Source organism: Cnephaeus nilssonii (genome assembly GCF_951640355.1).
Source record: "Cnephaeus nilssonii genome assembly, chromosome: 9".
Lineage (NCBI taxonomy): Eukaryota > Metazoa > Chordata > Mammalia > Chiroptera > Vespertilionidae > Cnephaeus > Cnephaeus nilssonii.
In genome coordinates this window covers 61,619,781-61,635,441 of record NC_137080.1, presented here as the reverse complement: position 1 = coordinate 61,635,441, position 15,661 = coordinate 61,619,781, and the positions used below count along the sequence as shown (strand labels likewise).

At 38.2% G+C, this 15,661-nt stretch overlaps 1 protein-coding gene across 9 annotated transcripts in view; it reads left to right on the top strand.

The window, feature by feature from the left end:
* MYO6 (myosin VI) overlaps positions 1 to 15,661 on the top strand; it is a 151,448-nt gene that overhangs the window by 96,219 nt on the left and 39,568 nt on the right. For all 9 annotated transcript variants that reach the window (XM_079780285.1, XM_079780284.1, XM_079780283.1 and 6 more), the window contains exons 12-18: positions 1,588 to 1,732; positions 4,268 to 4,425; positions 6,365 to 6,456; positions 8,483 to 8,555; positions 11,635 to 11,762; positions 13,356 to 13,451; positions 13,751 to 13,924. In XM_079780285.1, coding sequence (XP_079636411.1) covers positions 1,588 to 1,732; positions 4,268 to 4,425; positions 6,365 to 6,456; positions 8,483 to 8,555; positions 11,635 to 11,762; positions 13,356 to 13,451; positions 13,751 to 13,924 — 866 coding nt within the window. The remainder of the gene's footprint in view (positions 1 to 1,587; positions 1,733 to 4,267; positions 4,426 to 6,364; positions 6,457 to 8,482; positions 8,556 to 11,634; positions 11,763 to 13,355; positions 13,452 to 13,750; positions 13,925 to 15,661) is intronic.

Genomic DNA, 15,661 nt, shown 5'->3' with positions numbered 1-15,661 from the left:
TTTTAACAGCTTTATTGAAATATAATTCATACCATACAATTTACCCATGCAAAGTGTACAATTCAATGGTTTTTACTATACTCAGTGTTGTTCAACCATAACCACAATCAGTTTTAGAGCATTGCAAGCACAAAAAAGAAATTCCATACCCTTTAGCAGTGGCCCTCCACCACCACATTCCCTCACAAATCCCTCAGCCTTAGGCAACCATTATTTTAATTTCTGTCTCTCTAAATTTGTCTATTACCACTTTTCATATTTATTGAATCATCATGTTTACTGTGGTCTTTTGTGACTTTATTTTTGTGTCTATATTTCTTTTTACTGCTGAGTAATATTCCATTGTATGGATATGCCACATTTTGTTTATCCATTCATCATTTGATGAACATTTGGTTTGTTTCCAACTTTGGCTATTATGAATAATGCTGCTATAAATATCCGTGTACAAATTTTTGCATGGACGTGTTTTTATTTCTCTTGGGTATATGCTAGGACTGGAATTGTTGAGTCCTAGGGTAACTCTATGATTAACTTTTTGAGGAACTGTCAGACTGTTTTTCAAAGTAGTGTACCATTTTACATTCTCATCAATAGTGTATGGAAGGTTCCTGTTTCTTCACATCCTCACCAACACCGTCTTGGTCTGTTAGAGTGTAGCTTCATAGTGAGTGTGAAGTGTTTATCTCATTGTGGCTTCTGTTTGCTTTTTCCTGATGGCTCAAGATGTTGAACAACTTTTCATGTCTTTATTGGCCATTTTTATACCTTTTTTTTGAGAAATGTCAATTCATATATTTTGTCCATTTATTAATTGGGTTGTCCTTTTTTAAAAAAAGATATATTTTATTGATTTTTTTACAGAGAGGAAGGGAGAAGGAGAGGGACATATTAAACCTTAAAAAATTGGTAAAATATTTATTAATAAATATTAATAAAGATAATAATAGCTAACCTTTATATAGTGATTTCTGTGTACTAGGCACTATTCTAACTCCATATGCAACTTTACTAGTATTAATCTTTTTATATAAAACTTTATTAGGTTAGTACAATTGTTATCCTTATTATATGGATGAGAAATCCGAGCACAGAGAATAAGAAACTTGTTTAGGGTCACACAGCTTATAAGTTTCAGGGCCATATCAACCCAGAGTCTAAGGCACTAAAGTATACTGTCTTCCTATGTAATACTTTTTAAAACAGCCTCCACAAATAGAAGTCTGTAGATATAGTGTACAGGTTATAGCAGTTGTCTCTTCATTCTTTTCCTCCGTCCCCAAGCAATATGAGCTCATAGATGCACATACATATACACACTGACTTACTAAAGTGCTTTACAACATTTGTCACTAAAATTACTCCTTGAAGTTTTCTAGAGTCATATGAATTTTAATGGTAAGGTACTATATTTCTTCAGAGATTTAATATATTAACAAGGATTGTAATTCATCATTAGTATTTTAGTAAATGAGCCTTGTCTATTCCATAGTTTTATATAAGTGAAGTATACGTCTAAGAAATGGATCTTGAATATCTGGTTTACTTAATGTTTATTAATTTCAAATTAAAATATATTTTCATTAGGAGGTTGTAATCTGAAGAATAAATCGACTCAGTCTTTGGAATATTGTGCTGAATTACTGGGTTTGGATCAAGATGATCTTCGAGTAAGTTTAACTACAAGAGTCATGCTAACAACAGCAGGGGGCACCAAAGGAACAGTTATAAAGTAAGTTCCTTAACTCATTGCTCTGTAAAAATCTTACTGTGGGGTTTGTCAAGGAAAAAACTTTTTTGAGAACACTGAGGTTTAAAGTTCATCTTTATTTATGATTCACTCTTTTCATTATAATGTTCTAAAACATATACTTAATAGATCAAAATTCTGTGCATTTCACCACAGTAATCTATCATAAAAATTAACCCTGACTTTTCATAGCTCTTAAAGGTGTTCCTTACAGATATATGGCATGGCACAGTTTGGGAATTTATAAGGTAGGAGAGAGGTTTACTTTTGTACAACTATGAAAATACAGGGTGGGGCTATAGCAGGTTTACAGTTGTGAGTATATGAAACAGAGCTTATTGTTGTATTATTAGTTATTAATTGTATTATTTTTTCATACTAACAACTATTAAGCTACTCTGGCCCCATCCTGTATGGACTAATTATGTTAATAAATATGTTTTAGGCGACAGGTCATTAAAATTTTTTTTCAAAACGATATATTTTGAGATAATTTACTCTTTTGAAGTGTGAAATGTAATGATTTTTAGTATATTTACAAGGTTGTGCAATCATCATCATTATTTAGTTTCATAAGGCAGCCGATCATTTTATTTTAAAAGTGTTTTTCCTTGCAAATGGTATATACTAAAATTTCTGTTAAGTAGAACTTGCTTTAGTAAAACACTTGGCAAATGGAATTCCCCCTTACATTTAGGATTCTTCATTTAGAGGAAATTACAAATGATAGGAAAATAAGAGGCTAGTCAGGACTTTTAAAATCAGTAACCCATAACTTCTAGTTTATATTTGGGCCTATGTACGCTTTTGGCTCCATGTCCTATGTTTTAAGTGTTTTTGTTTTCAGTACTATAAAATAAAATGAATATTCAGTAATTATTCTGAAGCACTGTAAGGTCTTTATTTGTGGGATAATAATCAGGTCTTCTATTTCTTCATAAGGCAGGCAGTTCTAGTGACATATTTCAGAAAAATTTTTAACAATTAAAATCAAAAGGACTAAATAATCTTTTAGCCACTCAGAAAATTACACTTTTGGAAATACTAGCAAGTTGTGCTTATTTATTTAGCATTTTTCATTGCTAACCTAATTCCAAATTATTCTTGCTCTAAAGAAAACCTCAGCAAGGAGGATGTATAGTAGTGCTTTAGAGTTGCGTGGTTCCTTAGAGATATTTCTGACGGCCAAGGGAAGGCTGGTAAAAGCACTTGTAGGTGGTTCTCAGGTGTCATTTCCTTCATTTCCCCTTTCTTCCGGAGCAGTTCTTTTTATGAGTTTTATGTATGGAATGTTCACATAATATATTCACTTTACAAAAGGGTTTCATTGTAGGAAACATACGTTGGGAAAACCACTGTTTAGGAGGGATTCTGTTGTCACTCATACCTGAATGACTCTTAAGGTTACTTCCAAATTTGACATTTTTTTTCTGGTGCTCCATGGTCTCTACACTTGCTTTTATGACAGCATTTAGCATGGCATTTGGAAATTCTCTTTTATGGCCGGCTCTCTTCATCAGACTATCATTTTCTTGAGAACAAGGCTATGTGTCTGTATCTGCAATATATAATGCTGTTATACCATGTAGTTACTTATATTAAATTGTAGAGTTGGACATTTCAGATTTTAAGATGTAAACACTTTTGTGTTGGCTGATTTGGCTCAGTGGATAGAGCATTGGCCTGTGGACTGAAGGGTCCCAGGTTCGATTCTGGTCAAGGGCACCTACCTGGGTTGCGGGCTCAATCCCCAGTGTGGGGTGTGCAGTAGGCAGCCGATCAATGATTCTCTCTCATCGTTGATGTTTCTCTCTCTCTCTCTCCCTCTCCCTTCCTCTCTGAAATAAATAAATGCAAACACTTTTTCCTAAGCAATGTTAAACAGGTTACTGAACTTTTAACCTTATCCCAAATTAAACACAATTTATTTTGCACTTAAGGAAAGTAAAAAAAAAGATGATTCCTCTGAATAATTTTTATATGTTCAGCATGTACAGTGAAGTATAAATTAAGGTTAAAAAGAATTTTGAGCCTCAAGTTCCTTTACTCAATAACAGGTTTTTAAAAAACCCAATTGTAGATAATTCCTTTATTTCTTCTCTGTACTTAGCCCCGTTTATCTGTGTATAGCCACAAATGACCTTTTATAACTATTTTTTTCTTTTAAATATTTTTCAATATATTTTTTTATTGATTTCAGAGAGGAAGGGAGAGGGAGAGAGAGATAGAAACATCAGTGATGACAGAGAATCATTGATTGGCTGCTTCTTGCACTCTCCTTACTGGGGATCGAGCCTGCAACCCAGGCATGTGCCCTTGACCGGAACCGAACCCAGGACCCTTCAGTTTGCAGGCTGATGCTTTATCCACTAAGCCAAACTGGCTAGGGCTTTGTAACTATTTATTTTGTTCTTCAAAATTAATATGTTTAGATATACTTTGATCTTTAGTTATCTGGCATTATTTTCACAATTCAGTACTATGAAGAATTCTCACTGATACGGTCTTCTTTTATAGGGTACCCCTGAAAGTGGAGCAAGCAAACAACGCCCGCGATGCCTTGGCAAAGACTGTCTATAGCCATCTTTTTGATCATGTGGTAAACAGAGTAAATCAATGTTTCCCTTTTGAAACATCATCCTACTTTATTGGAGTCCTAGATATTGCTGGTTTTGGTAAGCATAGTTTCATTTATGTGTTTGTAGTTAACTGTTTGATTTTTTTCACTCATTTTTTTCACACATATTTTAAGTTTAAAAAGTGACTTTTCCCCTTATAGTACCTTTCTCTTGACGAGTTTTCAGTTGTATGTCCTCACCTACATTTCATTTCATAATATTTAAATAGGAAGCTGATGCTTAAAAAAATAAATAAAAAGGAAAGACTCATGGGTTTTGGTAAAATTCTGCTAAAATTAAAACATGTTGATTGAAACTACTATACAGTAAGTCCTCATTTAAGGTCGTCAATAGGTTTTTGGAAACTGACTTAAAGCTACAAGATGTATAACAAAACCAGTTTTACCATAGGCTGATTGATATAAATAAGAGTTAAGTTCCTAAGCATATTTCTGGTAATAAAAACATTACCAAACTTCTAAATAAAGATCCCAAACACTTCTAATGTTAAACATGGAAATAAATGTGAGCTATGCATACATTTAAGAAAGATGAATAAAAATAAGTAAGAGGATTATTTTCCAAACCACTCAGTCCAGTTCAGGGGCACGAGTGGCCAGAGTCTATCTTGGCAGATCAGGATACAAGGTGGAAACACTCCCTGGACAGACACCCTTCCATCACTGGGCGCACTCATAACCCTCCCACCTCTACTCACTCAGACTGAGACAATTTAGACAGGCCAGTTACCCTCACGTGCCCAGCTTTGGGATGTAGGAGGAAACCAAAGTACACAGAGAAAACCCACACGGACATGGGTTAAATGGGCAAACTCCATACAGATATTAGCCCTGGCTGGAAATTAATTTTTTTTTCATCAGAGTTATAACAAAATAACGTTATTGGAGGACCTGCTATAGTTAGGAGATAGATAGCTCTGTATTCTTACATGAATGCAACTGAGTGAAGGTAAAGTCTTGAGTGCTACTATTAAGAGAATTAAGTCATTAAAACTGTTGACGGCAGTGTAGGTCTGGGTACAGGCTGAACTTATTACTATGTGTAAAAATTCATCATTAGTGTTAATTGTCAACAGATAGCTACTTCCAATTAGTTGCCACTAAATGAATAATATATCAAGATAAATATTTGAGAACAATTGCAGAGCTGTGCATCCAACAATGGAATGAGTCATCAACGTCTAAATGCTACTTTGGCCTGAATGACTGTGTTGTAAAAATCTCAGAGTAAATATGACTGTTTTTATATGGCTTTATCAGGGTGGGCGTTCCTTCTGACTGAGTGTGAGTGCTGTTTTCTCCTTCGAGTTTGCTTACCTTTGCCAAGGGAAGGTCTGAATGTTTACATTTTGAGAAGGGCAGGATTTTGTTATAATGTGATACTTATTTAAAAATGTATAATAAGTCATTACCTTTTGTTCAAGGGTAGAGAAATACTTATCACTGACTTAAGATTTCACAGTCTTCAGACATTTATTTCCTGGTCTGTTACCAGTTTTAGTATAGCACAGACAATATACAGAATCATAGCATTTTAGAGCTGCAGGGATCTTATTGATAATGTAATACAATCCCTTAATTTTAGAAATGAGTTAGTATCCATAACTTTTTTATAACTGTAGTTTTACGATTACACAGAAAAAAAACACTGAAACACTTGCATTTTAAGTCATTTTCTTTAGATTACTTTAACACCTGTGCTTAAATTATGTTAAAAGTTATGTTTTATATCTTTTGCTATGACATCTCATCTGACAAACATATTTTTCTTAAGCAGGGTATTTTTAATACTTAATTTTAAGGACTAATAAAATTTAAGTCTTGAAACGAGCATTTGCAGAGTATAGAAATGTTTTATGTATTTTTTAACCTAATCTTAAATTAAGCATTGATAAAATAAAATTTTATCCTAAGATAAATTTATTAATATGAGGTTGATCTGATGATGACTCTTGATTCTGGTTTTGTGTTTTCAGAGTACTTTGAACATAACAGTTATGAGCAATTTTGCATCAACTATTGCAATGAAAAACTTCAACAGTTTTTCAACGAAAGGATTCTGAAGGAGGTAACTACCATTACAGTCTAAATTTACCAACTGCATTAAGCTGGCTTAAGTTTCAAGGAACAGAGACATGCTGAAGTTATCCTGCTTGATGGGGTATAATGTAAGGTGGCAGGGAATCAGGGCTGCCCAGCATAGGTCCCAGTGGCTTAGCATTGCTAAGGCACATCAGAAGTGTTGTTGGTAAGTTGAAGCTTAGGGACCCAATAAAAACCTCATAGGCACCTCTTCATAAGTGGACATCTATTGCTTCTTACTAGTGACTTTTACTAGACTTAAAATTCTGCTTGTTTCTTTTTCTGTTTCTGTTGTCTTTACTGCTGCCACTGCCAATCAACTTTCTACTCTTGTCCCTGACCATGTCCTCTCCCACCCTTCCTCTGTGTCACCTGCTTCTGCCCTTTCTGCTACCATCCTGCCCTCTGTGTGTGTGGCAGGAAAGCCGCCAAGTTAGGAGATTCAGTGGGGCCATTGGCCTGGCGTGCCTCGGGGCAGTGCTTTCCTTGCCATGCTGCCTTGTGTACTGCTAGTCACCTGTGAACAGTGTGTCTGGCCTGACATCATCTTTGGTCCCATAAGGAACTTCCTTGTAGTAACCAGCTGTGGGCACAGCTGACACAATCTCGAGTGTAGGAACGTTACTTTATAATTGTGTAGAGTACAGAGTGAGTAAAGGGAGCTTTGGGTCAGTTGATATGTGATAAGGTGCATCATTTCCTCCCTTGTATTTGAATTCTCCATTATTTTCCTACCAATACCCTGGACTTGCCTTCCTTTGAGCTATTTGAGATATGTTTTACTGAATAGAGGTAGTGGAGTTAGAGACAACTCAGAAGTAATCTAGGCCAGCCCCTTATTTTACAGATGAAGAAGAGAATTCCCAGAGCAGTGACCTCTGCAGGTTGAGCCCACCTTCCCGGCTGCTGCCCCCAGCACCGTGTTCTCTCATATCAGCACTGCTGGTTTATAAGTTCTGTTCTCCGCTGGAAGTGTGAAATATTTTCTTTTCTGCTCCCATTTCACTCTTTTCCACATTATTATTATGTTTTTGTCTTTATGGGTTTCCCAGCACATCCCAGCTTTTATACCTTTACTTGTATGTATACCATAGTTAAACCTATTCGGACATAAATAAACAAATAAAACAAGTACTTACCAGTTAAGATAGTTTCTCTGAACATGTTTTATGTTTTTCCGTTACTATGCAAAGTCTTATCTGTATGCTTCTCACTCAACATATCCTAATTCTTCCTTTCCTACTTCTTCATTTACTGTTACGTATGGGTGCTTATATACTACAGTGGCCTACTGAGTGAGTGGTTGTGACAGAGACAATTTGACTCTCAACTGAATATATTTACTATCTGGCCTTTTACAGAAAAAAATGTGCTGGCCCTGGTGTATTCTACTGACAGATTTGACTTTAAAATGGATACAAATGTTTCAAAGCTCTGGTCTTTCCTTGGCTTTGAATGCTCATACACAGAACTCTATATTTGTGCATAGCTGCTCTTCATATTTCCAGAAAAGTGTGCTTATCTGCAGGAGGGAACATTTGCACATATGTAAATCATATGTTTTGCTGGCAATTTAAGATTTTTTGTTGTTGTTAATCCTCACCTGAGGATATTTTTCCATTGATTTTTTTTTTTTTAGAGAGAGTGGAAGGGAGTGGGGAGAGAGAAACATTGATGAGAGAGAAACACATCAATTAGTTGCCACCCACTTGTGCTCATGCATACCCTTGCCTGGGAATCATACCCGTGACCCTTTGGTGCAAGAGGGGAGAGAGAATGATGCTCTACCCACTTGGCAATACCAGCTAGGGTGAATTTTTTATTTCACTTTGCTTTAGGGGCAAGGATTTTGCTTTCCTGATGTTTTGTATATTCCCCAGCCCCCAAAGTAGTTGTGTGAACTTTTGTACTTGACTAATCAAATAAATATGATCAGAAATGGCACAAAACAGTGAATCCAATTTATATCACATGGTATTTCCATATTCATGATTATGATTATTTCATTTTAGGAACAAGAACTCTATCAAAAAGAAGGTTTGGGTGTTAATGAAGTACATTACGTGGATAATCAGGACTGTATAGGTATGTATTTTTTTTCACTCCACTTTTGGGAAATCTGGGAAGGTATAGTGAAGGGTTTTACTGGTGATTTTTCTGTGCTCTGTGATCAATACTACTAGTTATGAGAACTTATTGAAACTGGTATTTGAGAGAGGTTTTATTTTAGTACTAGAGGCCCGGTGCACGAATTCGTGCACCAGTGGGGTCCCTAGGCCTGGCCCGTGGGATTGGGCTGAAACCGGCTCTCCGATATCCCCCGAGGGGTCCTGGGGGATATCGGAGGGCACAGGCCAGGCCGAGGGACCCCACCAGTGCATGATCAGAGTCGGGAGGGACGCGGGAGGTTGGCCAGCCAGGGAGGTACCATGGGAGGGGTCCAGAGTGTGTCCAGCCTGTCTTCCTCAGTTATAATCGGCCATACCCCAACAGCAAGCTAACCTACCAGTCAGAGCATCTGTCCCCTGCTGGTCAGTGCCCATCATAGCGACTGGTCAACCAGTCAACGGTCTGCCTCCTGGTGGTCAGTCCACGTTATAGCGAGCGGTTGAGCGGCCTTAGCATATCATTAGCATATTATACTCTTTTTAAAAAAAATATATTTTATTGCTTTTTACAGAGAGGAAGGGAGAGGCATAGAGAGTTAGAAACATCTATGAGAGAGAAACATCGATCAGCTGCCTCCTGCCCACCCCCCACTGGGGTGTGCCCGCAACCAAGGTACATGCCCTTGACCGGAATCGAACCTAAAACCTTTCAGTCTGCAGGCCGACGCTCTATCCACTGAACCAAACCAGTTAGGGCAGCATATTATACTTTGATTGGTTGAACGGACGACCAGACGACCGGACACTTAGCATATTAGGCTTTTATTATATAGGATTGCTAGGAAGTTATTTTTCATACCAAGGCATCAAATTCAGATATGTTGAAAGTTTTCCTAAAATTTCTTTTATTTACTGTGATGATATTTTACATTCTGTTTTTCAATTATAGTTGACATTCAACATTATATTAGTTTCAGGTGGTATATTTTCTTTCTTCAACAACTAATGTGAATAATTGCTTAAGCAGTAAAGGGATTTGTTACCTCACTCAGGACGTTGATAGCTTAGCCAGGCTCCAGGTGGGGTTTGACAGGTTTTGGCTCTGCTGTTCTGCAGATACTGTTTCTATTTTCTACACGTTGGCAACAGTCTCTGGCTGGTTGCAAGTGGGCTTCGCGAGTTCCATGTGTCCCAGATAATACTGTGCAGGTCTCTGTTTTTCCTGTCTGTGTTCACTTCTTTGTCACTACCCAGCTAGTGCTCAGTCTTCCTTTTCTCTCCCCCCACATCTCCAAAATGAGCTGTTGGTAAGCCTTGTTTGTAACTATATATATATTTAGAGTTTATAACTTTGTATAGATTAACCTATAAACCTACTTAGATCACCCTGGATGCTATAAGGTTTGTGTAACCATATCCTTTGATTTGCTAAGTTTAGCAGAAGGGCTGAGACTCAATTAGGTAAACTTCCTTCCACACCTGCGCCATCCCTGACATTGAGGATTGCCAGACCTGCTGTGTAGAGATCAGCCCAGAATGATTTGCAGAGCCAGGGTGCTCATCCGGCCCCAGCTGCTGGGCCTGGCTGAAGCCACCAGGAAGACTCTGTACTGACTTCTTCATGAAATGTTCTCATTATATCCTCATGTTGTAATACTCACATCTCCCAGGGGCAGAGCTTTTCCTGCCATTTTTTAAAACATGGGATGCATGTATAGATCTCTTTTCTAACTGGGCATGCACATGTGTGTCCCCACCTGTACATGCAATGATAAAGCTCACCTTGGTTTTTCCCTGAATAGGGCCAAATCTAATCCTTTGTTCAGGATGTACCACTCTGGGAAGTGACACCCCTTGGCCCCAGGTGTGCTCTTGCCTGCTGGCTTGCAGTAAAATACACTCTTTCTCCTAAAATCTAATTGGAGCTGTCTTTTCACTGACAACTACTGAGTTAATTGGACCTGGTTCCGTCCAGTAACAGTTTTGAAAACCCATTTTGACAATTGATTCAGTAACTTGAGTGCCAGATTCGGACAAGATGGTATTATTATAATAAGTCTTTATAGTAGTATTACTTTTCAAAGCACTTTCACATCCTCCCCGGCCCACTCCACTTTCCCTTCGTGGACCATATCCTTTCCCCGAATTCTGTGCCTTTGGCTCTGTGGTTTGATGTCTTGGCTGGAACTCCTTCCTTCAGTCACTTTCATATCCTCTACATCAGTCAGAATACTCTCTCATTTATAGCTTAGTTCAGCATGACCCCCTTCACCACCACTAATTGCCCCCAAAGCATAATTTTCTGACCAGTTAGAATCCTGATTTCTCTTCATATGTCCTATAGCTTTTAGAGCAGGGGTCCTCAAACTTTTTAACAGGGGGCCAGTTCACTGTCCCTCAGACAGTTGGAGGGCCGGACTATAGTTTTAAAAAAACTATGAACAAATTCCTATGCACACTGCACATATCTTATTTTGACGTAAAAAAACAAAATGGCAAAAACACCCGCATGTGGCCCGCGGGCCGTAGTTTGAGGATGCCTGTTTTAGAGTCTGTCCCATTCACAGTTCTCATATACTGTATTTAAGCAGCTTACATTTTACAGTTATTTTGGATAAGAAGGAAGTTCAAACAATGTGAATGAAAAGAGCATAAGAATGTGCTGTTAGTGAAGTTTTGCTGGAAACCCTCTGAATAAATGTATATTAGTAGTTTCAAAAAGCTAAGCACGCAAAAGCTTCTGTAGTTTCTACATCCTTTTGAATGTGGATGTCATCTGGAAGAGGAGGAATTTCTGGCTCTTTAGCCTCTTGTCCTCACTAATGGAGTGGTGGTTACATTAGTCACTTGCTTTAAGGAGTTGTTTTTCTAAAACCTATATTAAATATATGCTATTACTTTCTAATAAATTGAAAGATTTGAAATAAAATATACCTGCTCTCTATAGTTTTTGAGATTATACTTATTGAATCTTCTTTGTAGTTTGTGATTACTAAATTGCTCACATCTTTAAAATATTATTTTTTACCTTATCATATTTTACTTTTTTGAAATAGATTTAGTTGAAGCAAAATTAGTGGGAATATTGGACATTTTGGATGAAGAAAATCGCCTTCCCCAGCCCAGTGATCAACACTTTACATCCGCAGTCCACCAGAAGCACAAGGATCATTTCCGACTCACTGTGAGTTTGCCATTCCAGAATTTAGACTCTGATGGGGATAGAAGCCTTTAGAAAGATAAACTCGATATTAGACAATTAGAATCATACCTTATATAGGGTTATTTTTAGGGCCAGGTATAATCTTTTATGTGAAGCATTTTGGAAGCTTTTAGATATGATACCAATATGAGATATTATAATTAGACTAGAGGCCCAGTGCACGAATTCGTGCATGCGTGGGTCCCTAGGCCTGGCTGGCAGTGAGGGCTGGCCAGGGGGAGGGACAGGGAGCAGGAGGTTGGCCACTGGCCCCAAGGAGGGAGCCAGCCCTTGGCCCCTGGGAAAGGGGCCACATCCACCACCTACCCCTGGTTCCCTATCCCAGCCCAGGGCCCTGAAGGCCCTGGTGGAGTTGGGAGAGGAGGTGATGGTTGCTGGACTGGGTGTGAAAGGAACGGATGCCGGACGCCAGACGCCAGCACCCCACCACTGCACGGTTCCCCGCCTCCTCCCTCCTTCCCTCGCTGCCACTGTGGCAGGCAGGCGGGCTGATCGAGGCCTGCTGGCCTAGGGGAGGGATGGGGTGTGGGAGGTTGACCGCCTTCCCCAAGGAGGGAGCCGGCCGTTGGCCCCTCTGGAAAAGGGGTCACATCTGCCACCACCCACCCCTGGTTCCCCATCCCAGCTGGGGGCCTGAAGGCCCCGGTAGGGTCGGGAGAGGAGGCAATGGTCGCCGGGCCGGGTGCGGAAGGAACGGCCACCAGCTGTCCATGGGAGGTTGGCTATGGAAGTGCACTGATCACCAGGGGACAGCTCCTGTGTTGAGCGTCTGCCCCCTGGTGGTCAGTGTGTGTCATAATGACTGGTCGTTCCAGTCGTTAGGTAATAACGGTCACTTAGGCTTTTATATATATAGATAGTACAACCCTAAAATAATTTAGTTTCCTTCAGATAGATCCAGGCTCTTTGTGTAAACATGCTAGGATGTTTGGTTTAAAACTATGGGAGAGTCCCTGTGCTGATTTCAGGTGTTTCTTTAGCACCGTGGTCGGCAAACTGCGGCTCATGAGCCACATGCGGCTCTTTGGCTCCTAGAGTGTGGCTCTTCAACAAAATTCCACGGCCTGGGCACGTCTATTCTGAAGAAGTGGCGTTAGAAGAAGTTTAAGTTTAAAAAATTTGGCTCTCAAAAGAAATTTCAATCGTTGTACTGTTGATATTTGGCTCTGTTGATTAATGAGCTTGCCGACCACTGCTTTAGCACATTGCTTCTCAACCTGGCTGTACCTAGAAATCAAATGATGTAACCACTGCTTTTGACAGGCAGGTACCTTATAAAATTCCCACTATGTTTTGCATATGCTCCTAAATAGTGTGGTTTGGTTTTTTTTTGGTCATACTTTTTTTTTCTTTCCTTAGAGATTATAAACAAATATTTGCTAGATTTCACTGGTACTTTAAGATTTACTAGATGTTACAAAAAGCAGTATAATTGCGTTTAATGTGAAACTTTCTTTCATAACTTTAAGTATTTCACATCCCACAGGTTCTCTAAAGAGAATTATGTGATATAGTTTTGGTAATTTAATAACTGATGTATGTATTGTTTTTTAGATTCCCAGAAAATCTAAGCTGGCAATTCATAGGAACATCAGAGATGATGAAGGCTTCATCATCAGGCATTTCGCAGGGGCAGTGTGCTACGAAACAGTAAGTGTGACTTTTACCAGGAGACAACGACTTGATGTTGCAGCTGCACTATACAGTATGGTAACCTGTGGCCACATCAGGCTATTTGAATTTAAATTAAATTTAAAAATAAAATTTATTTCCTCTGTATATTGGCTCCACTTCATGTGCTCAGTGTGCACATTGGCCGGTGGTGACTGTATTGACAATGCAGATACAGAACCTTTCTATCATCCTCCAACGTTCTCTTGGGCAGTGCTGTGTTAAGGGATAACATCACAATGGATTGAGTCGTTTATTCCTGTTTGCTTTGTTTTCAGACCCAGTTTGTGGAAAAAAATAACGACGCTTTGCATATGTCTCTTGAATCCTTAATATGTGAATCCAGAGATAAGTTTATACGGGAATTATTTGAAACATCCACAAATAACAACAAAGACACTAAACAAAAAGCAGGAAAACTTGGCTTCATCAGTGTGGGAAACAAGTTTAAGGTATGTGTGTTAAATATATTACTTGAAAAAAATTTTTTACTGCATTTAAAATAAAATATATAGCTTTATTCTCTACACTGGATAATGTAGGCACTGTCAAAAACCCCATGAGTGAAGTTCAGAGCAGATCCTGCGTTGTTGGTAGGATCTGTATGCGAAAAATAAATAATAAAACACACCCAAATAAGTGTAGTGATGGAACATACAGAAATTCTTGTAATTTTATGAGTGTCTTCTTTCTCGGTGCTTAACATACCAGATTGCTTCTTCTAATGTTCTTGCTTCTGCTTACTGTCTGGTTGACCTTCAAACCTTCTCTTTCCCATGTGTTTTCTGTTTCCTTCCTCATTCAGCAGTTGTGTTTTAGCTGGAGTAGTCAGTCCAGCTCGGGATGGCTAGAGAACACTAGTTGAGTTGAGAGGAAAAGCAGGCACAGCCAGGGGCTTCAGGTAAATGATCACCTTCATGGACTCTTATTTGTAGAGTGGCTGCCATGTGAAAAAGAGGCTGTCTCAAGTGACTGATTATATTTATAATTCATTTTTAGTGTGTTTTCTCTCTCAGTGCATTGTGGCTGTGCATATTATGCTAAAATTTGACTAAAGCTTTAAGAAATCTGTAAAAAATGAGTGCTCTGAGTGGCAAACCCTTCAAATTGCTTAACATTGAAGACCATTTCATGTGTTTTATTAATTTTGGACCAGGAATTTATTCTTTGGGGTATGACAAGGAATTATCAAATGATGTGTCTTAGAAATGGGACAGTATACTAATTGGTTCTAATTGTTGAATATTTAGTATAGAATAAGATAATTTAAAAGTGTAATGACTAAAAGATTATAACACATAGAACAAAGAAATAGAATTAATTTCTCTCATAAATTTCCATGATGCATTATTGTTATGTTTGCAAGAAAACTCTACATATGCTTTTCATTATGTGTACTTTAAATATTAAAAATGATGTAATTAGAACTAATATTTAAGTATCAGAATACTATGGTACTAACAGTGTAAGGCCTCCTGAAATCCCTTATGGATTGAAATGGGCTCTAAATAACTAACTTGATAAAGTCATGTTTATAAAGCTATATATATTTTTAAAGCCAAATCATAAATGTAGGAGAAAGCTTATAATACATTATCAGGTAACTGAATAAAAAGTTTTTAATTTTGTTATAATCTCTATTTATTGATTATGAGTTTCTAATTTTCTCGAGCAATATTTTTTCTCTTATTTGGATATTCTGAAATTGCTGAAAAGATATGTAACAACATTAATTTAGTGAAATGGATACCATTCATTAAGGATTTTCCTACTATAATGGAATATTCTAGTGTTGCTGGTGAGACCATACCTGAAATTTTATACAATATAAATAAAACAAAAAGATTCTTAAAATTCTTTAAAGTATTCGTTTATGTTGAGACTTGAAGGGCCTTAAAATTGCTTTTTGCAATAAGATGTATTTTGTACATTAAACTGCTGAAAGCCATAACTGAGTAAGATCATCCTAACTAATAAAAGAGTAATATGCAAATTGACCATCACATAAGACACAAGATGGCTGCCCCCATGTGGACACAAGATGGCTGCCACAAGATGGCCTGCAGGGAATGGCAGTTGTGGGAAGTTAGGGGTGACTAGGCCAGCAGAGGAGGGCAGTTGGGGTTGACCAGGCCAGCAGAGGAGGGCAGTTGGGGTTGACCAGGCTAGCAAGGGAGGGCAGTTGGGGG